Here is a 23,041-nt window from a genome sequence, read left to right as displayed (position 1 = left end):
GTGGGTCTCACCGGGGTTAATTTGTCCCCGCCTTCCGTAGAAGGTTCCGCTTCCTAGCGTCCGCTTGCTCTGAACATTACCATACCTACTGATGCACCCACGTCCATATTCTCAGTCCCACGGTGTTTCACCTTTCTTCGAAGGGCCTTCTTCCGCCGTTGACTTGGAGTTTTCCCAGATTCACGGTGTTCGGTGTTCATTTGGGTCCATTTCCACATACCGGTATTAAACCAGTAGCGTCCAGGTCGCCAACTTCCCCTTCTTTCGCGCTTCCCGGTAATGGTAAAGGAGAAGGTTTTGACAGCAGGATTCAGCCTGTAGTCCCCTCTCCTTCGAGGCTGTACTTCCCTTCTGTTGAACTTCCTCTTCCGTTTACGGGTAGATTTGGGCAGTAGTTCCGCGGACGGGTCGGCCGTAGTAGGATTTCCAGTTTTTCACAAATTGAGAGTTTCCTTACTTTCCTTTCTGGCTGATTTAACCGTAGACACTAAATGCATCCTTTCCATTGAGCCGGAAAGCATGCCTTCTAGAGACTTGTCTGGTAGGACTTGGACAGTTAAAATCCATAGCTTCCATACTTATGTTTGGGCAACCTTAGTGTAGTAGTAAATTTCTACAGGTCTGGAAGGGGGTTCCGAGTGGAAGTAAAACAGGGGTATAAAATCGTGACAAGTGCATCTAATGATCAGTGCTTTGAAGGTGACTGAAGGAATTTTGTAAAGAAGAACGATATAAATTTTTTACAAAAAAAAAAGGGGTTATTTGAAGATTTTCACTAGTGAAATGAACGGTTATCGTCCGGCTATCAGAGTGAAAAGATGTGGGACCAATTGGCACTATTATCAGGTTTAGTTTCCACATTATATTAGAGTACATTACAAATAATTAAAAGAAAGTGAAGTCACCGGTTTCTATGGATGGTTGAAAGAAATTTCCGATGATGATAGGGCATCGAAGTTAACTACTATTGAAGCTAGACAGTTCTTAGATGGAGAACAGTTTAAAACGTATAGAGTAAGGGAAACAGCATTTTTAAGGTAAAGAATTTTTATTTCTCTTAAATTCATTTTTTCCTCCTTCAGATTTATTAAATTTTATTCATATTTTACATAATAAATTCATTTTCATTTTTTTATAGTTTCCAAGTATTTATCTTAAATATGTGTCCTGCTTCTGTGAGTGTGTATGTGTGTTTCCGTCTTGTTTAATGTTATCTTTTGAATTATTTATTTGAATCTATTCGATACATTATTAGTTTATTTTATTTATTTATTTTTATTATTAAAAATTTATGTCTAGTTATTTTTCTTTTCAACTAGTTCATACTTTTTCATATGAAATTTTTGGTATTTTTTGTTCATTATACATCTTGTTTATGCTTTTATCAATTTTTAACAAATACTCTCTTAAAACTTACTACAATTTATATTTTTGTAGTTTTCCTGTATTGCAAAAAACATTTGTTTGACAAGTTTTCTGCATGTTCTTTTATTTTTTAACAATATAAAAAGAAATGTACACATTCAATAAATATAGTATTTTCAGTATTTTTTGCAATTATTTACTGAATCCTTTTCCAATTTATATTATTATATCTTGTTTCTAAAGAGAGTAGAAAAGATTGTTATATGGTGATGTATATAGATCGAAGATGTGTTTGCATATGTGCTTTGTATAAGGTCTTGTATGTGTGGTTTGAAGAGGGGGGAAAAGGGTCAATATGGGGAGACAATATATTTGATTTCAAGTTTTTACTATTTTACTATTTTAACAATGATTTTAAAAATATTTTATGCTTAATGTAATAGAAACTAAGTAAAAACAACAATATAGAATTTATTTATAACATTTTCTTTGTTAAATTTTTCCTTAAAAAATTTGATTTATAATAGTATAAAATTTGATAACCTAATCAGTGTATGTATGAAAAAATTGTTCTTGTTTTTTTGTAACATTTGACTTTACTTATATTTTATTCTGTTTTAAACTTTAGAAATTAAAGAGATAGCTGATGTACGTTGATGTTAATTTTTGGCAACACCCAAATGATATTATAAATATTCTCTGTGGATTGTAGCATGTTGGATAGTGTTAAGGAATTACACTCATACTGCCACTGAAGGAAAGAGCTTATTCTTATTTACTATTGTATCTATGGAGTTATTGTTTGAAGCCATTTTGTTTCAAGTATCTATCGTACTCTAAAACTACAGAATTCATTACTAGTGTTTCGGTTCATTTTGATTTAAAGATCTAAAAAGTTAATTTCTAGCTAACAAGGAAGCCTTAGAAAAGTTAGTGGAGATAAGTATTTGCTTTTTTACATGTTTAAGTTTTGATAGTTTTGATTTTAGAAGAACGGAAGTTAGTGGTGTAAAGTTTTGAGCCAGCCCAATATACTCTTCAGTCAAAAATATTTACGACTAGTACAAAATCGGAGGGAAAACATGGAAAGAGTTCCTTGTTAACATATATCTTGTCTAACTAGTTCGTCGGAAAGTAAATCGAGATAGTTTTAGATCTAACATTAGACGTTGTGTTTCCATTTAAAATTAGTTTACATTGAGAGCACTTTCAAGATTAGCGCAACTGTAAAATTATATGAGGAGGAGCATATTTTATGATGTTTTCAGTGGATTATTTATATAATCTTTCTGTGGTTTTTATAAACAATTTAATGCACAATTTTTTTTTTTCAATACAAATGGAGATTATAATCCTGTAACCATTGACTGCAAAGGTCGTGCCAATTGGAGGCAAGTTCATTTCAAATTTTTCAGTGCAAAGGTATTTTTTTTTCAACTAGTCAGATGGAGATTTAAAAAAAATGACTAAGTGACGCTGGCAATCCATAGAGCCTCACCGTGAGTTGCACGAAAGCTGGACACGGTTTGCTAATGGAAAACGTTCACTTCTTCCCTGAATATTAGTAAACTTTGTAACATAAACACAGCTAAGAGCTGACTATAAAACTGAAAGCCATCAAGTGAAAAATAGGCCCCAGTAATTAAACTTGATTTTGATTTCGACGTTTAATAATAATAATCGAGCTTTTCCAAAGTCACTAAGGATTGCCCGGAAAGAGATCCACAAACAAACGTGGGTCTCTCCACATGCGACCACCATCACTCAAATTGACCAAACCTCCACCTCTCATCCTTGATGAATGTCAGAACCGATAGGGGTTATACATATGTACATAGACGTGGATCACTATCTTGTCATCACCTCGAATCCCCTCAGGAAATCAGGTAAATTGAATCACTGAAGTCATCCACAACTAAGCTTCCTGCAACATGTGCAAGGAGGAATTGGATGCAGGGATAACTGCAATTATCAGATCTCCTAGAGTAGGAAGAACGCCATAAACATATTTGGCCCCAGTTGCAACAAAAAACAACTGATTCGACGGGGATTGTAGGCTAAAAACGGAACAGAAGAATGCTGTACATCTTGGACAATGCAGCAATCTCAAAGAATGTGGGCAGCGAAGAAGTGACTTCGGAAACAGAAAAAGGAGGCCGGGGAGAAACGAACTCGCGGACGGTTTATAAAAAAGCTAACAGGATGAAGCCATATACACCTCGATGCTCATCGGAACAAAGGTGGAAACCTGATTTCCGACGATATAGGCATATTGCAGCAATGGGTTGAGTACTTTCATAAATTGTTCCAACGATCAGAATATCGGTGATTCGGAAATGCCATAAACTGAAGACGACGGACAAATGATGCCATCATCAACCATTGGATTCACCGACAAGAATCATAAGTCGCTAGATGGCCATGGAATTATAGCCGAATTGATTAAATATTTCGGCGATCAATTATATTAGCTGATGTTCAAAGTGTGGGACAGCAAATAAATGCCTGATGTCGGGCACAGGCGCATTATCTACCCCATACATAAAAATCACGGTATCACGCTTAGTACCATTTATAAGATATTCTCCACTGTCTTGCAAGGTCAAATAGCCCTATATGCTGAGAACTTTCGCGGTTTATACCAAAGGGGCTTCTCTCCAAGCAAATCCGCAACAGATTAGACCTCTGTGCCACGACAAACCGTTGGAATATGACCATCAAGTTCATCATTTTTTCATCGACTTCAAGGCCACCTATGATAGAATAGCTATGGTACTCGGCTATAGGAGAATTTGGTATACCCACTGAATTGGTAAGACTGACTAAGGTGACCCTGACCAATGTGTGAGGCCAGATAAAAGCAGCTGAATCCATCTCGAGACCATTAGACCATCAGTAACGATCTAAGACGACGACATACATTCTTTTTAACCTTAACCGAGCTGCTGGTGTTTGGCGCCGGATGCTTGGTTAATGAAATATATGAAGGCAACGTCAGCATCGAAAATGAGAGAAACAGCAACGAATAGAACTGGTTCACTTAGAATGATGAAGATAGGAGAATAAAATACTTGAAAATTTCTCTTATCTAGTCCCGTCCGAGAGAAGAATCCTCCGAAGAATACTAGCTCTCCAACAAGAGGATGAACGATACCATAGTCGTTTGTTTGTTGATAAAATCCAGCTGAATAGGTTGTGGTGGACGGACCATTTAACTTGTATGGGTGAGGATCATTCAACCAGGAGAGTCTATAAGCTCAAAGTTTATGGTAGGAAAAGAGGACGTGCCTTAGATGGAGCGTATGTCAGGACGCCAGACAGCTTTAGGAATATCGAATTGGCGGATTTTAGAGTAAAACCGGGATATCTGGATTTCCTTATTACGGCAGGTCTAGACCGCATACCGGTTGTTGCTTGGTTGATAATGATGGTGATAAAGGGGCCTCTGCGTTCATTAGCGAAATCTTCATGATCGAATTGGAAGTGGAGTTTACTTCGAACAGTCTGATCCTGTGATTTTGGTACAGGTATATTGATGATATCTACAGCATCATCTGAATAGATGGCGTAGAAAAGAAGGTTCAATTTTTTTGAAAGACTGCATCCAAATATCGAATTCACTCTGGAGATGGAAAAGGTAAAAAACTACCATTTTTAGAACTTATTATTGGGGTAAAATAGAAGACATTAAATTTGGAGATTTATAGGAAACTAGCAGATGTCAAACGTTTTATCTCCAGAATTTCGGACTACGCCCATTAGTACGAAGTCCTCATCCTCATTCAATGACGTGATTCACTGGATGGTGCCTTTTTCCATATCTTCGGAAGCCGTGGTGAAAGAGACCAAATACATTTTCTAAGTTGTCAAACTGGACGGATACACTGTTCGGACTATCATCAGTTTGATCAACAAACGTAACAGAACTTTTTTACGTTAAGCGCTAAGCAAAATTGCTATTGATCAACAGCCCAAAAGCAAAATAGCATTGGAATTCAATCAAATTTTTCCTTTGCTGAAGCGGGAGTTTGTGAAACATGATGCAGGCGTAGTTTTCAGTGGCAGGAATTAATGACCTAACAGCCTAAAAGGCTGAAATAAAGTATAACTCCGCCACATTATGTGAATGCCAGTTCTAAGCCCAGGTAAAGGAGAAGAGTTCGGGGCAATGTACGTTGTACTATCTTCGGACACGATCGATACAAATGAAACGAATGTGCAAACGAATGAATGAATACACTCTTGAATCTTAGAATGTTAGATCACTAAAAAGATCTGATGCTGCCAAAGACCTGCTTCAACAGGCCAGAAAGTACAAGATCATTGTTCTAGTAGTCCGGGAAATGTACGAGTATGCATACGTTCCTGAAATAACCGACATGAGGTCGCATAAAATATTCAAAAGTGGGAAACGATCAGATAGGAATATTTAAACGCCAACTCTGGAAGATATGGAGTCAAAATCCAATGTCAGAATTACAGCTATCAAATGTCAGGGTGAAAACCAGGAGGTGGACTTGCATATCTCAATATGGTATTGGCGCAGCTTATAAGAAAGTTGCCTGTGGACATAAAAGGTACGCTGCTCTGCAAGTCTTACCAAATTAATCGAATACATATGTGGATGAAAATTTCGATGTGATTGCTGATGCAATAAAACAACAGGGCAAGATGAATTTACCACTGCAGTTTGCAGCTCGAACTATTTTCGATTCTTCCTACACAGTCGAATAATATGCATCAGTTCTTGAATACTATTAGGACTTTGACGGTGCATCGGAGGCGCAAACCTGGGCGCCATTGTGGATTCGCCCCCGCCGCTGTATTAATGGCCGTAGTAAATCCAACAGACGGCCAACTATGACATTTGTCGACAGAACTGTCAACGAATATATAGACCCTCTAGTTTCGTTCACCGGCCGACCAATCCAATAAAGTAAATAGTAAAAAGCAGAATTGTGATATAGTGTGAATTCATAATGGAAAAGAAAAATTAGTGCAATAAATGAATTATAAATAAAGGAAAGTAGTTCGTTATTTCCATTAGCATGGAAACGGATTTCCCAAGGGACCATGATCCTGGAACAAATAATAGACGAATATATGATGCCGTAAATCCTTTTAAATCAAAAATAAATACAATCAAAATTTTCTATTGGAATGCGAACGGCTAAAATGCATGATATTGGTTTATTTGTAAGATCGGAAAAATATATAAGCTAAATAAACTTGTCACTGCTGGTGATTGGATTGTGAAGCATACCCTTTGTGGCTAAAGGCTGGTCTGTCCCAAAGGTAAAGATAGTACACACATATCACATAAAATATTTCATCATTAAATTTGAAGTTTCAAAAAGAGTACCACGTCAATGTACAGTGCCACAAACAGTCTACGAACTACAACCTCCCGTAATTATCACGGTACATAATAAGCCAAAATAGAATACTCCATAAACTGGGCTGACGAACAGATCCACATAGTGGTGAACATAAAGAAAGGAAATCGTTAAGCGAAGCAAATCTCATGAAGACCACAAAACTACTTAAATCGCCAGTTAAAGAAGACCAGGATGGTCTGGCTGATATACAGAAGTTTCTGAGCGGGCTGCTTACTACTGAATCTAGTATTGTGAAAAGCAGTTAAAAAGATCAATAAACAACATTCACAGAATATCCACTAAGAACTACCACAGTTTTAAAAGTAATGAGAACGAAGCCAAAGTATTTACAGTTACCTGGCTGAAGTATTCGAATCGAACCTCTTTTTAACTTCCCAGATGCCCACTTAGCACAAACCAGAGCCACCTGGAAACATCGTTAAAACAAGCTGAAAGTATCATTAAAGAAAGGCTCCAAGCTTCACTTTCTTCATCCTGAAACAGTTCCCAGTAAAGTCCTCAAGCTGTTGTGCTATATTTTCAATGGAATCTTGGGAATCTCTCAAATTTGGAAGAATGCAATTGTGACAATGATTCCAAAACTTGGAGAAAGTGACCGGTACAGACTGGTAAGCCTTCCTTCAGTATCAAAAATATTCGAAAAGCTTCTACTCCAGTAACTATAGTCATCAAGTTCACCAACCAAAAATTGCCCAGAGGTAGAATAAATAACGTTAAATACCTGGGGATACACTTCGATAGATGACTCTCCTGGAAGTGGAAAATAGGGGCGAAAGATTAGTAAGTCAATGAATGCACTGCAAAATACTCTTTCTAAATTGTAAGTTGTCGTCTACAAATCGGTGTGTAAGTCCTATTAATTTACTGCGTCCTAGTTCAAAATTCTGAGATATATATTCGATGCCAGCTGGTATTTCCGTAAAGTTGACCTACACAAAGATTTGGAGGCCAGAAGAATCGTGGAATACATATAGCGTTTGGCTAGGAAACATTTAGACAGACTGAAATCACCACAGCACAATAACTAAGAGAATTTTGCCTCACAGAAAGTTCAAGAGGCCGAAACGAGTTGATCCGTTGGACCTCAAAAAGGTGATTTGCCAATAATAGTGGGATTTCTACCAAACTTTCCACGATGAGGTAAATATAAAAAGTTGCAGTAATGACATGGGATAATATACATTATTCTCTAAATTTGAGAATTGGAATATATTCGAAGCTTCCGATGTATGACTGGAATTAAATAATAAATATTTATTCGAAAACAAAAAAAAGTTTTTCTTTCGACAAATATCCATATTCCAGTAACTACTTGCTGCATTTCCCAGAGCTAGGATTCGAAAAGAAGAAAAGTATTCCATCTTCAGGGGCAAGAATAATAAGCAGCTGGTAGAAGCCTCAAGGGGCAACACTCTCTTTTTCCGTTCATTAGCGAAATCTCCATTGGAAATAGACTTAACTTCAGCTGGTTTGATTTTGGTAGAGGCGTGTAGATATTATCTGTTCCATCATCGTAAAAGACGAGAATATGTTAAACTGACATTAGATTTGGAGATCTACAGGAAAACGGTAGATACCACATCATTTCGGACCACGTTCATCAGCACGAAATTGCTTTTGCACCTACATGGTCCAGCGAATATTGGCTATTCCTAAATTCTCGGAAGGCGCAGTGAAAGAAATTAGACACATTTTGTATGTCACCAGACTGAAAGGATACCAAAACCAGTCTATCCACAGTTTGATCAACAAATGTAAGAAGCCTCTTCTACTGCAAGTGCTCAGCAAGCTTACTCCTGATTAACAGCCCAGGAGAATAGCATTGGAATTCAATCAAATCTCTCTTTCGTTGAAACGAAAGCTGGTGAGCATGGTTTGGAGGTCCTCTTCAGCAGCAAGAGCAATCAGTTAAAAACTCTTTGGGGATTATTTAAGAACCTAATAGATCAACCCCACATTTAGAATATATGAAATTTGGTGTGCCCAGTGGAACAGACAGATGGGAGAGAATGTGGAAATAAGTTTCGGAGAAGGATGCTGAGTTAGCGGATTAACCGATTTCAGATTAACCACATAATCTTGGCGAACCGCACCACTTGCAAGAAGGACATACAATTATTCAAACAGATAAGCAATACAAATTAGACGTACCCGAAAGTATGGAAATTTACAAAACCCAGAAATAGACATTTCCCAACATGAACGAAGGCAACGTAAATTGTCAGCTATTCAAATTTATCAAGAGACGAATGCTAGCAGTGAGGAATATGCGGATTTCCGGAAAAATATTTAAGTTAAACAAAAAGGAAGAAATTAGACTTTTTTATTTTCAAATTCAGAAACACGAGAGTATACAACAAAAGCAAGGTGATAGATAGAAATAAAGAAAATTTACGGGGGGAGGGAAAATGCTGGAAGTATTAGAGAGTTATGAAGAAGCAGATCTTCCGGCTAAATGTAGAATGATAGAAAAGAAATTACTGAATGGTGTCTACTGAAGAGGACCAGCATTAATGTCCTGCGGAGGACTTATTCATCCCGGTTGCTTTTGAAGTCGTCAAATATACGTAATTATTCTGAAACGAGCGTATTAATGGTGGCAATTTTCATTCATTTCAAGCATGGCATAACAGGGAGCTCTAAGCTTTCATCAATTCAGTTTTGGATTATCTCATCATGGTACTTTGATCTGTAACAAATGAACAGCTTCTACGTCATACAGGTCAGATACCCTTGGACGTGTTGATTAGACGGTGAAAGTAGCAGTAGGTAGGTCATACATGCAAAAACGGTAACAACTTCTTTGAGGGTTATGCCATGGAGTTGGAACCGAATATATTAGGACGTCCAGCGTGTTTTTGAGGAATAAAGAAGCAGTGCAAGCTCTTCCGAAAGTCGTGGTGGGAATTGAAATATATTGCAGGGATGGCGCGGTCAATGTGCTATACCCCAATAGGATTTTTTTAAAACGATATATAACAGATGTTGTCTCACAAGTATTACCTTGGGTAGAAAAAGGTCTACTTGGAAAAGACTTGTTTTAGGTCCTCTTCGCAAAAAAAACTACTCCCTCCCTACATCAGACTCATCTAACTGTCGATTCAGGGTCGTTTATATCATTCAAAAGATACTCTTAAATTCAATGGATCTGAGTTCATGACGCTGCTCTCCCAACTCAAATTGTGACCAAGTGGAAATAATAAAACATTTCTGGATGGCCGCCAAAACAGAAAGAAATCCACTTGTTGTAAGAAGATTCACCGCTTAATCCGATATGAGTAATTGTGGAGAGCAATCAGCTCTGGCTTGCACCACTTGGAGGTGATTTGAGAACCTCTAGATTTTACTCGAACCAAGCATATGACATAGAGAAGTGGTAAATCTAATACAGACAAACCGTAGTGGCTGCAACTTTTGGAAATGTTTGCTACTCTTTCCTTCTTCAGTAGTGAAATAAGGTCACCACTGCAGTATATGCCCTTTAATGACCACCATAGCAGCTCTATAAGAACTTGAACTTGCTACACTATTTAGATACATATATTCACCCGCCCCACACCATAAGTTACATCCTATTCGAGGTGACCATACTTCAGCAGAACGTTACGTATCTTGACTGGAAACGAGAAAAATTCCTCTTTCATCAGGCGAAATCACATCTGCATAATAGTGATAACCATCCTACAACGAGAGGAAACTGTCTAGGAGCGTGAAGCCAAATATTGGATTGCTCAGAAGACCAAAACTGACAAAGAATAGCTATCACATGTCAGAGATAAGAAAGAACTCGTCTGAGATTGATATAACGCAGGTTAGGAAGAGAGCAGGTCACAATGGCGCAGGAACTAAATGTTATCTGCGTTATGAAGGAAGATCTGAAGCTAGAAGAATCCTCAAGGAACCTCAGAAGAGATCTGAAGGTTAGCCAAGTTTTTTGATTACCCAAAATGAGGGACTCCACACGAAACTATGGATATTGTTTAGAAGTAATAAAATTTGCGAGTTGATGTGGAGTTGTGGCGTGGGTGCCAAACATCGCTGGGAGTGAGGAAGACTGGAGACTGGCGACAATGGTGAGGTCAGAACCAGCTTTTGGCATCCGGCCATCCACTGTGAAGTCTACTCTGAAGGGGGGGGGCGGAGTTGTGAGGATTTACGCTGGCGTAAATTTGCAGAAATTTGCACTTTTGCGGGGGCAGGTGAAAATCTTTGTCAAGGAACCCGTGGACGCTAGAGCGGCATTTTTGTTGTCCCCTAAGAAGTCGGACATGAAAACCCCAGCAGGGCTTTTAACGAGACACTGCTCATTAAACTACAAAATGGAAAAAATCGGAGTGGTGGTCTCGGCCATATACAACCAAAGTGGGGAGGAGGAGATGGCCCTGTACGTCGTATGCAGCTGCCCGACTTCCTCAGATCTCAGACGAAGATACTTTGGAAAGGTTTTCTTCAACGAAGAGTCTGCTTATTCTCTGTCTCTGGCTAATGTTCTCAGTTCTACGAACGCCGTAGGCGAGAGGCCGTTGAATAGGTGATCGGCGGAGATAGTACAATAGGGGTCTGAGTGCTTGAACTAAGTAAATTTGCTACCTATTGAGGATGAGAAGCCGTCTATGTATTCTAATGCTCAGAACAACAAGACAGCGAGCCGCTGTCGAGTGCCGTGTGGATGAAGGTGGATAATACTTTAACTTTGAAAGAAAGTTTAAATCCTTAATGAAGGAAGTGAATAGCATAGAGATAACCAGGTAAACTTCTTCCATTCAAAAATATACAATGGATGCTTCAATAAGGTTGGAATAGTGTTGACTCAAGAACCCTGGATACACTGGTACGTAATTTGGAATACCTTTTACGAAAAACGAGAGGCCCCATCATACTAAAACTCATTTTAAAGTATACATATATGTCTTTAAGTATTCTTCACTGGTTACCTGGTAACGATCTGCGCCGGAAGGAAGAGTGGTGAAGTATTGCGAGACAAAGGCGCGCTACCATGTCTTCAGACAACGAAGTTTGGGGATGTAAGGATATCAATCTTAGAGGTGAGTATCTTTTTGAATTTTTCTATTGTAATAGGCTAAAAATACATAATGTAGGAAGCATATTCACATTGGTAGATACAACCCCAGGAAATATTGTTAAGTGTGGACTAAGTATAATTTGGAGAATGTGAGATTAGCCTTCTAAGTTGGATTATGCAAACAATTTGATTCGACAGCAAGAGCAATTCTGGAAAAGAGAGGGTAACGCTGGCAATTAGATAAAAGTGGGTAGCGACATCAGGAGCGGAATAGAACCGGAAACTATGGTCGAAGATTTCAATGGGGTTACCATAGCCGCATATGAGGCCGGTGGTCCAATTAAGATAATAGCTTCAACAAGGAATGTAGCCTGGTGAAACAGCCTGTGCAGGCGAAGAAAGACAACAAATCAAGAATTGAGCTAGGCACAAAAATGTATCGACGATGTATAACAGATTGTACACTGTGGTCATAGCCAACGATAGAACCGTATCTTTTGTGGGTTTGAATTTCGAGAACGGAGTGTATTTACTTCTCAGCACACACCTCCTAAAATCCCATCTAACAGTTGAAGAGAATATCATCCTGCCTAATATCCTGACGTTAGGCAGGGTGGATGCCGAGAAAGGTGTGTTTGTAAGCTAGAGTGAAATGGGCAATTTATGCCATGCGGGATAGTCTGATATGACAGTCGCCCTCTTCATTGTAAAATCTGCACGTTGGGTCAACAGTATAAAATCCATTGGGTGTAAGTGCTTCCTTAGACGAGAGTGGTCGATTATTAGGTCTAGCAGTGTCCCAATTTTGATCACAAGTATTGAGTTCTAGGATTTTAGACATTTTAATTCGCTGTCTATAATGTAATATAAGTTTATTATGGCTGTAGGTTTTCTCCGGTTCTCGCCAATGGTCACTTATGGTTTCATAGTTGTGAATTCTGCTGTCAATACTTTTCTGCCCCGTTACCCAACGCACAGTTTCTTAGTTTGCAGTTGTTAGGAAGGTTTGGTTGACATATAAATAGCAATTTAGTTTAGGGTGATGCAATAGGTTCTAAGGCTACCTGGCTGCTTGGGAATACCTCTAAATAAAACGTTACCCCTGAAGACACGCGTCAGAAAACTTCGTAAGAAAGTCATAAAAGTTTGGTATTTTACTGAACCATACGAGTGAACAAAAGAGAAAGCACCTCAAAAATGCTATGATGGAATAGTATGACCAATGGTTATAAAGGTGTGGTAATTTGGAGGGGTAAAACAAGCTTCAATACAACAGCCAAGGAGGTGTATCAACTGCCAAGACTCAAAAGTTGAAAACAAAACTCAGTAGTACTCAATCAGTGAGCATGGAGCTGTTTACACCGAAGGAAAATCGGCATTTTTTCTAGATGGTATACCCAAATACTGACACGAAGAGGATATCTTTTTTTTCCTCTGTGTCATTCGACAGCAAACTCGTATTCCAACGAATTTTCATTTCAGCAAGGAAGTCAAAAAATCAACCACTTAAATCGGCAAATGATATCCTGGCATACCAATGAATATTTCACAGCGGAAGACGTAGGTGCAAGAGTTTTTGGGCCAAAGGAAATTGTCAAACCCATGAATATATTTTCGGTGAAAACCATCTATAGGCAGATGCTCCTACTTCAATTACCAAAGGAGCAATTGAGCATATAACATCGCGACGTCTGGGCTTTAGTCAATGAATTGCCTAAATAGCAACCATCAGTGTATTCAAATCCAACTAAGTGAATGCCAAATTAATATGGGAATGCCTAGATTAACTGAATACGTTCGGTCTTTACCATAATGTCTGCATACTCTGGGATCGGGACGGAAGGGAAGAAACAACAGATGAGTTAGCAATGAACTAGGAAATAAGAGAGCCGCACTATGGATCAGTAAGCTTCCATGACATCGTGGACGAGCTTGTCAAAAATAGAACAATTCAGGGTTCTTATATGAACATACGAATAAAGACGCTTTTAGGATTGTTTAAAATTAATCAAGAACTGTCGACCCCGCTTGTGAACGGGGCAAAGGTTGAAGAAAAAGAAGGAGAGCTGTCTTAGAATAATAGTAGGTGTACTCGCAGATTATTTCAGGCTAATTTACCACCTAGGGTTTTATCGTCATAGTGGTATTATGGCAGATTCTGTGAGGGGAACAATAAAAACTCCATACACACCCTGGAACAATGTCCACGATTCGTGTACAGGCGGAGAATATCTAATACCAGGCGAAATGCTAAAGGCTAGACGTAGATTTAGTAATCTGGTAGATTTACATGGCTTTATATCGAATGAGCCCTTGGCTTCGAACGAGATTGTCGTTCAAAAATTTCACTTATAGTGGTTATTTTCTTGAGTTAGTTAATTTCCTCCCCATTTTGAAAGGGGCACTGTTGGTTAGTTTCCCTGACGATCTGTTGTAATAGCCGCCTTGGAGAACTCTAAAGACATAGAAACCGATGAATCTGTCAGCGTTAAAAGCAAGCTGGTGGAAATGATAATAGTATAGAACATAAGTGGTTTTAGCAATGGGTCGAAAATGTGAGGGCAGAATTATCTTGCAAGGCGACAAGGACTAGAGATTTGATATCTAGGATGACGAATAACTAAGGAAGTGAAGGGCTTCTTTTTCTAGTTAAAATTCTGGCGTGTTACCTCCAAGTTCTTGTAGGAGTAGTAACAATCCCCAGAAAGGTGAATCAAAATTAAAAAGTGAAGTTAGTTTGATTAAAACATTTATGGTCCTAAGGGACACATAGAGGTCCTAAACTTGAACCTGACAGCCATCATGTGACTATAAAAGTTAAAAAAAAAAACACTGGCTTTGCAATCATTCTGCTCAAATTTGCGCAGACCGGTTACAGTTTGTGGATTACTATTCGAAACCACCAGTTCTAACAATTTTTTTTAAAATGGCCATTTTGTTCGTTTGGCGGTGGAATTTACTTTGCAATGTGGGTCGTCAAAATTCAAATGTGTATTTCAGTCAATTGGCAAATTATTTTTGTTGCAATATTTTTTTTTTCTAGTTAGATTCCGCATTCATGTTTTTACAACATGAGAGGGAAAGGTCTAGCAAAACATTTCGTACAAAAGTTCCAAGCACTATTGGAGGAGGTTGCTCTACGTTTGGGTAGAGTCCCTCGTTCGTTTAACTGATGAAGGTACGGTTTTGTTCTACTTCGGAAATTCTCTAAAATCTCCTGATCATACTCTCAAAAATTCCAAAACAACATCTGCTCTTCGTTAAATCTGAATTCCTATGATTAGCAATTTGGTCGAAATGGTTCCGGTACTATATTGAAAAATCATTTCCAAGCGAAAATACTCCGACATAATCTAACATACTCTAATAAAACAATCGATCGTTTATAACCACGGTGGGCGAAGCCAGAGATCGCACTATCGATTTCTCGATTTTCATGCTTCAACTGACTGAATCGCGATCGGGTGCACCAACATCATTGTCATTTCGTTTCCAATAGAATTGTTTTCCTAGTTCTTCCAGAACTCAACTGCTACTATTGTTGAATTCCAGAACAATGGTTAAAACTCAGGATTTCCAAGCTTTTAATTTTTTCATTGACATTTTCTTCAAACGCGACACAGTCGACATGAGATCATTTCTATCCTCGTCGTCCGTAAGGGTTTCACCCTCTGAATGGACCTCACGTTGGCGTTGTCTGGGACTACAGGTTGGGGTTTCTTTTTCGGAATTTCCCTTGGCACGAAAAATTCCGCGGCTCATTTGGCAGCTGGCATCGTCGGATCGTGATTTGCAGCTTCGTGATGTGGTGGGGTCGCTTAGGGCGACTTGTATTGGGGGTTTCCCAGCTGTTACACCAGCAGATGAGAGCATGGCTGCACGGCTGATACTGAATCCGCGACTGATTTTATCTATTGCGAGTCGATGTCGGCGCATTGATGGGGTAACACTGGCGCGATCCTGAAGGATGAAGCGTCCTATGGTTTTCCAATTGGCTTGAGTCTGATAGACGTTTTCATCATCTGCTAGAGATCGTTGTTGTGTGTTGATTGCCGTTGAATTACTACTGCTTCCGAACTCGAGTTCCTCCACCAGGACGAAGTTGCTAGGGTCTTCCATACGTCGAGCCTTAATTAGCGCTTGAGCTAGGACATCTTGGGCGGTGGAGCTAATTGGAACTTTCAGGATTGCATAAGGAATATCGGGACTTACGTTATAGATGCAGACTAAAAATGTGTCGTTGTCTTCCCACGATGAAGATCCATTTTCATTATTCGCACACAGAGACCTCCGTTCAGAAACTGACCGTATTGAGGTCAACCATGCCCGACTACTTGGATCATCCCCAATTCGTTTCAAAATGAAGCGGCCCTCCCCCTTCCAAAGGGCTTGAGCCTGCAGAAGCTTTTCATTGTTATCCAACACTCGTTGCGTTGCTGGTAGATCGCGATCCTTTTTCTCCCAACCACGTCTTACCTCCTCAACAATGATGTAATCATTGACACACTGTAAAGGTTTCCCCGCCTTTTGCAGGGCTTGAGCTATGACTTCTTGTGTAGAGCTTTCTTGGGTGATTTTCAGAATTGTGTAGGGTTCATCATGCACTACCCCATATACCATCAAAAAGAACATCTTCCTTTTCAACGGAATATTCTGGCAAATTATGGGATTTGCCTCGCCTTCGACTGGTTCGGTGCTGCTGCATCCATCGTCGCGTCTTAAGCTCATGAATTCATCTGCTTCTTCCTCTTCCACTCGGGAATAAACAAACAACGAGGCCATGCTCAAAGGTTGATTCAGAGGTGAACGCAACCGGACATGCCTGTAACCGGGTCGTAGGCACTTTAGGGGAATGACTCGCTGGGAAGCGACATGATTTGAGTCCGAATCATACACTGTGAACCGAAGGAACGCCAAATCATGAAAGACAACTTTAAAAAAGAAGGTGTCATTCCAAATAGGATTGAGGGCATTCTTCTTCACAATTTTGGTTTTCTTCTTGTTGCAGTCGGTCTGAATGCCGATCATCTCGACTTCAACGTAGGTACTGCAGAACAGGTTGCTTTGACAGACGTACTGGCCTGACACTACGTTGATGACTATTTGTGAACAATGCAGCCCATCGAATTCTTTCTCCAGTGGATTGAATCTTCGGTACATCAAATGCGAAGGATTCCACAGTACCTCTGGTTTGCAGACGAAACCACAACATCCGTTTTCTTCAAACATCGCTGTGTTTATATGCATATGCTGATCATCCGTTTGATAGTTGAGGGCAACCATTTGTATTCCAAAAGCCCAAAAGAACACTGGATTCAAATTGGACGAATCGATCCGTAAACCAGCCGGATACGTTCGCATAAGTTGCGTTTGAGTGTGGGCTATTAAAGCCAAAGGGTGCTTCCTGCATAGCTTTTTTGCGCTAGCTTCGTTTATCGATGAGCACTGATAAGTGGGATGATTTACGTTGGGATGATGCAATTTTCGATGTGTAGTAGTTTGGGTTTCGGGCTCAGAACTGGCTGACGTGGAGTCTATGGAACTTCCTGGTGCACTTGATGGTGGACCCGATGTAGACTTTAGAATGCTACCAACAGTGACGAGACTTCCACTAGAACTGGCCGTGCTGGGAGGTTGTTGTAGTCTAACCGAGTTATGCGGACTGATGGGATTTAGGCCACGAAATTTGATGGCTTGCACATAGATGACCAAATCGCTTAGTTCTCGAGCAATTTGACTGCTACGCTTTTTCGGTTTGTTTTCATCAGCTAGCTCAAGTCTTCGTGTTGGGGTCATGTTGGAAACGCTATGTCGTTGCTTCTCGTCAACAGAACCGAATATGGAGTTGAAGGTTTTTTCTGAAAAAAGAGAAAGTAGAGTTTAGAGTGGATATGATGAATTTTATAGAGTAAGGAGTAGAACTTCTAATGAAGTAGTTGTGAATGGAAACTTTGAGATGAACTCAGATTATGAGGCTAACTCTGATGTCTTCTTTTGCTTTCATGCTATTTAACGACCCATCAGTGGATTATCTACAGACGGACATGGATTAGGATAAAAATAGCATAATCTCATCATATGCTCCGATTATAATGGGCTTTGAAATAGTTTGAAAGAAAAGAGGGTTTGAAATTTTTGTAAGTGCTTTCTCTGGCTCCTAGATGAAGAGTGGAATGCAGTTGAGGTTTGGCATTCAGAACAATCTTAGAACGACTATCTGGATGCAGTTGAAAATGGGGAACGATACTAGCTGATAAGTCAGTAGTTGGGAGAAGTAAGCGCGGGGATATGCTTAACCAGCTGCAGATAAAAATTGGAATGTGAAGGATAGCCAGAAAGATAAACCAAACATGAAAGAGGTGGAAGAAAGGAAACCCACTATGCCAGCGGTTTCCGGATTTCAATATCCATCGGCCGTCGTACCTCACTAGGCGGGACCTTGGCACTGTGGTATTTAATGTTGCATTGGAGTAGAAATGAGATGCATTCCAGATCCTTTCTGGAAGGGTTCCAAGCTGAGGCTTATCACCGAACAAAATGACGCACCTCTGTAGTCGAGATTGTTCACGGGCTTCGGGAAAGTATATCGATAGTCTTCGGATCGACCGAAACTAATATTTATGGTGCAAGGTGGAAATGTGCTAAACCGAAAAGGATTTTGTTCACTTGAGGAATGGACTGTGTGAGTTAATCAAGAACGGCGAAATATTCATCAAAACACCATTGATAAGAGGATTAAGATATTCTATATTAACGTACTAGATGAAAAGAACGTTCAAGCCTCAAGTAGCAAGTCACATGAGGAACGCAAAGGACACCAAATCAAATAAGGTAGGTAAAAAAGCGGCGAACGAAGACTGTCCTGAATACACCGTTCTGGAGCATATTATGTTTTATTGCCGGAAGTTTAGGGAGGAAAGAAAAAGGTTCAGCATTGATACTGGACCTTACCATCTGTTGAAGGAAACATGCCATAGAAAAGAAATGCGTTGATATAAAATTTCATGGGCCCGCATATTAGCTTGATGTAGCGCGTATGTGTGGCTTGCACTTATATTCGAATAAGTTGACAGGACGATGCTCTGTAAGTTGTGGCTTAAGAACACATTTAAAGTTTTCTCTCCTTTTCATAAGAGGCGGCTAAAAAAAATGTACATTTTGAAACTTTATTGCTAGCGAAACACGAACAACCCCTCGGGTTGGGACTGACTTCACCTCGAAGGCCTTTGGTTATGGAAAACGTTCTAACATTGGTTTCTAGATTGTGCTCACGCTCCTCGATAACGGTAACGAAGGTCTTCAGCATGCTCGCTTTTCTTCAATTTGAACGGAAATTTCAATGATATAAGCCGGACATTCTGGGCCTAAACGAAGAAAGATGCAGGACTCTGGAGAGTACTCCTTCGGCCATATGCTGGAAAGCCAAATGGTACCAGCCCCAAATCGGTTTTGTGCTGTTTCTGACGGCTGCTGTATGGCGCATTCCCTTGACTTGGGAGGCGGTTCCTGACACATTTCTGTCAGCAGGATTCCGGTTCAGGTTAAGAGCATTATAATTGTACAATACAACGCATCAACGGAGACTATCGATGTTGTGGAGTAGGATGCTTTCTACGAGCAATTACTGCAATTATACGCAGTTCAGCGGAAGCTTCGTAAAAGTGATATTGTCATTCTAATGAGTGATTTGAATGCCAAGGCGGGCTCTGACAACCGTTCGTGCGGATATGTGATGGGAAATACGGTCTCGGCGACCGTAACGATAATGGTGAGGGATCCAAAAATTTCTATAACTCTCACCGCCTCGTCATTGGTAGCACATTGTTTGAGCAGAGAGCCTGTCATAAGGACAGTTGGATTTTAACTGGCCGACGCCGAACGAGCAATTAGATTGATTACTTTGCGATCATCTGTAAATTTAGGAGGTAGGGGGGGCTGACTTCCGCGTCGCAAGAGAACACCATCTGATGGTCGCTTACGTTCGCTTGTGTATAGTGTCCGCCACCTATCGCAGCGTCGGGGAGCTGCGACCCTCCAAGGTTACCATTGACCGCCTCTATGACCTAGGTGTTGCTCAACAGTGGGAGAGTTATCTTGCTGATCGAGCGGCAAATATACTAAGTAATCCACCTTAGAATATTGATGAGCATCGAACTGCCATAAAAATGATCCTTTCTCGGATGTTACACAGATCGTCGGCCACGAAGTAGCATCATTAAATCAGGCTGGCTGCGTAATGGAAGCGGATTGATGAATAGAAAGGGGTTAATGGCTCTATTGGCCACTGCGAGCGACAGCGGGCCTGATGAGTTTGAACTCTGATACCCAGCGAAATATCGAAAAGTTTAGCGTAGTGCACGCCGTGATAAGAGAGAATTTGCTATTGCACTGTTCAAAGAAGCGGAAGATGTCACAGATCGCAATGATTTCAGAAGTGTATACTGCATAATGAAAGAATTTGTATGTGGTTGCAAATCTTTCGATAGTCCTGTAAAACACCTCGGCGGTCGACTTCTTATCCACGATGATGAGTTATTGAAGAGGTGGAAAGAATACTTCACCACGGTTCTTAACCGTATCACATACGGTTATGTTCCCCCTCTTGTGGGTGAAATAGCTAGTCACCTTAACATGCGGATACGGACTGCATCTTAAAGTAGAAGCGAAAAAATCTCGGCCATTAATGCACTCAAAAGGCGTAAAGTCGTTGGGTGATAAACAAATTTGCGGACAGACATTTAACGACAGAGAGAGAGGCAGAGAGATTTGCTCCTATTCGTGCGAAATTTGAGGAACTTGAGAAAGTGGAAGAATGGGATGATTGTTAAGATTGCAAAGAAGGGTACCCGTTGAAGGTGACAATTGGTGGGTTATTTGTGTGTTCCCTGCCTGATAATATCTGAAATATTCCTGCATCGCATCAAAGTACATCTCGACAGCTTGATCGACAGAGAGCAGCGCCCCGGATTCTATTGCAGTCTCCACATCCCCCCCCTCCCCCCGCGCGGGCCATTATGGAACTAGGTAGAGTTCAGATCTTCACTGTACCTTGTCTTCTTCAATTTGAGGAAAGCTTTAGATTTAGATATATTAACAGCGCCAGATCAGCTTTCACTGCCCTGTCTAAAATCTGGTGTGTTCTTTCTGTGTTGCTATATGGGGTGTAGTACATGGAAAGTGAACCCCACTGTTACTCAAAAGCTTCCGTCAACACCTGTTCGCGTCGTATCACCGAAGTACGCTGGCCTGGCACATGCCCATTCTATACAGAGGAATTCACTCTTCCAAGTTGGCCGATGAATGGGTTGTTCCAAGGGCACTTGGCGCAGAACAGTAGAGGAGGAGTGCGAGCGCCTCGGGCAGTCGGGGGGGACCTGAAGCGCACTTCAGGTAACTGCGAACGATGGGACGTAGGTAAATCTACCCGGACTGTACTCAACGATCTAACATGCAAAAACTGAGAAGGCGACATTAGAAAAGGAATTTTCTTTGGGTATTCATGGATCTTCAAGTATTGTATTGTGTGGGAAAGAAATCAATTGAGGCAAACTCTACCATGAACTAAAAGGGAAGTGGACTTTTGGACCTCCGACTGTAATGTAAAGTACAACTTTGGAAATCTCAGAGGATAATAAATGAAAGATGTCTTTCTTACGTATGTCTAAGTGCATTATCGTTAAAATAGACACTGGAGATTTTAGAGTCACTTGTCCGGGTGACGAAGGGGAACTCAGTATGAGAGAGGTTAATGTTGAAAAGTGCGGTCTAATTACAATTGGGAACTCGTACGGTTCGGCGAATAGTCATCTACAAGAGTTCTAAGTGGATTCTAGTGGATGCGGGAATTTGGAACTGGGCTGTGACTTTTAAAAAAATCTAGTCACTGAGCCAACTTAAATTAATTGTAATTGTAATTACACAGTATTCTTCCCTGTCTCAATATCTTACCGTCGATGTTATCGTATTCGTCATCATCTTCATCCTCGTCGTCACTAAATTCCTCTGTCACCGATCCACCACTAGCATTTGAAATTATAGAACTGGTTCGTCCCGGCTGGCTACTTGGATGTTTCTGCGGTGTACCCCTAAAAAACCACATGAACAGTTTTAAAATCAACTTCAAAATTTAGATAAAATATCGCAACCATACTTCGTACTAGTAGAGATCGTTTGTGGTATGTCCGCTACAATTTTCTTATTCTTAATGAGAATTTTGTGCTTCAGCTGAGATGGAGATGGCAGAAGGGGTTCCTCGCTATAATCTGAATCGAAGAGAAATTTCGATGCCAGTTTTTCACCAAACACAGTGAGAAAAATATGAGCCATCCGAGCTTGTTGTTGTATCGAACAATGGTTTTCGATGGAAAGGATCACTGGGTAAGGTGAGGCAATAAAAGCGGATTTATTAATAGCCTCAACTACCGCGCGGAATGGGATCTTTGTGGTGAACGTGTGTCCATGGTAAATAACTGGTGTACCGTCATCTCCATCCCAGCAATCGAGCTCAACGCAACGGCATCCCGTGAGGAGCACCTACAAAAAGAGGAAAAGGAATCGTATTACAATTGGTTGGAAAGATATATGAAGGAAAACCTACCTGACTATAAAGCTCTACTGAGCTCTCGCCTTTCAGTTGATGTCCGGTTAGGTACGTATTGTGAGACGAAGCTATATAGTATTGGGATAATGGACGCTCCATATTCGATGATGATTGAATCACGCGCTCATTCACGAACGCATAATTGTCCTTGTCCATCATATACCGAGCGAAACCTTCGAAACTCAGACAATTCTCCAGTCTCAACGTTTGATCCGGTTCGTGGCGCATAATTATCCCTCGAACTTCATCGTCAGTCTTTACTTCAACTTGGCGCGATTCTAAGAATTTTTTTAATGTTGACACGGTAATGACTTGGTTACTGGCTGTATCGATTCCAGCACAATTTGTTAGAATGCTAGAAGCAGCTATGGCGTCGAAGATCTTTTTTTGAGCACTCTTGGCCTCGGTGAGCTCAAGATCTAACGAACTGTTTCGGGTTAGAAGTCCTATGGAAAGAGCTATATAAATGAAGCAGAAGATGATGCTGAACGTCCTTTACTGACTTACCAATCTTTCGATGTCCTCTAACTGAACACAGTTCCGGGGCTGAACGACTTTTCTCTGAATATAATTTTGTTTTACTCTTGCGAGTAACCGACAGTTGGTCAAACAGGTCTCGTAAATCCTTGCGTGCTAGTAGACTAAATTGTGAGA

At 40.3% G+C, this 23,041-nt stretch overlaps 1 protein-coding gene across 1 annotated transcript in view; it reads right to left on the bottom strand.

Moving 5' to 3' along the window:
- Positions 1-1,894: 1,894 nt before the first annotated feature.
- LOC119658870 (1-phosphatidylinositol 4,5-bisphosphate phosphodiesterase epsilon-1-like) overlaps positions 1,895-23,041 on the bottom strand; it is a 401,183-nt gene continuing 380,036 nt past the window's right edge. The window contains exons 9-13 of the mRNA XM_038066640.1: positions 22,895-23,028; positions 22,385-22,833; positions 21,938-22,320; positions 21,736-21,872; positions 1,895-17,645 (exon numbers count right to left, since the gene is read on the bottom strand). Coding sequence (XP_037922568.1) covers positions 15,355-17,645; positions 21,736-21,872; positions 21,938-22,320; positions 22,385-22,833; positions 22,895-23,028 — 3,394 coding nt within the window. The 3' untranslated portion in view covers positions 1,895-15,354. The remainder of the gene's footprint in view (positions 17,646-21,735; positions 21,873-21,937; positions 22,321-22,384; positions 22,834-22,894; positions 23,029-23,041) is intronic.

This window comes from Hermetia illucens, chromosome 6, assembly GCF_905115235.1.
Source record: "Hermetia illucens chromosome 6, iHerIll2.2.curated.20191125, whole genome shotgun sequence".
Lineage (NCBI taxonomy): Eukaryota > Metazoa > Arthropoda > Insecta > Diptera > Stratiomyidae > Hermetia > Hermetia illucens.
The sequence above is the reverse complement of the archived record's forward strand: the minus strand, read 5'-3'. Positions and strand labels throughout refer to the sequence as shown.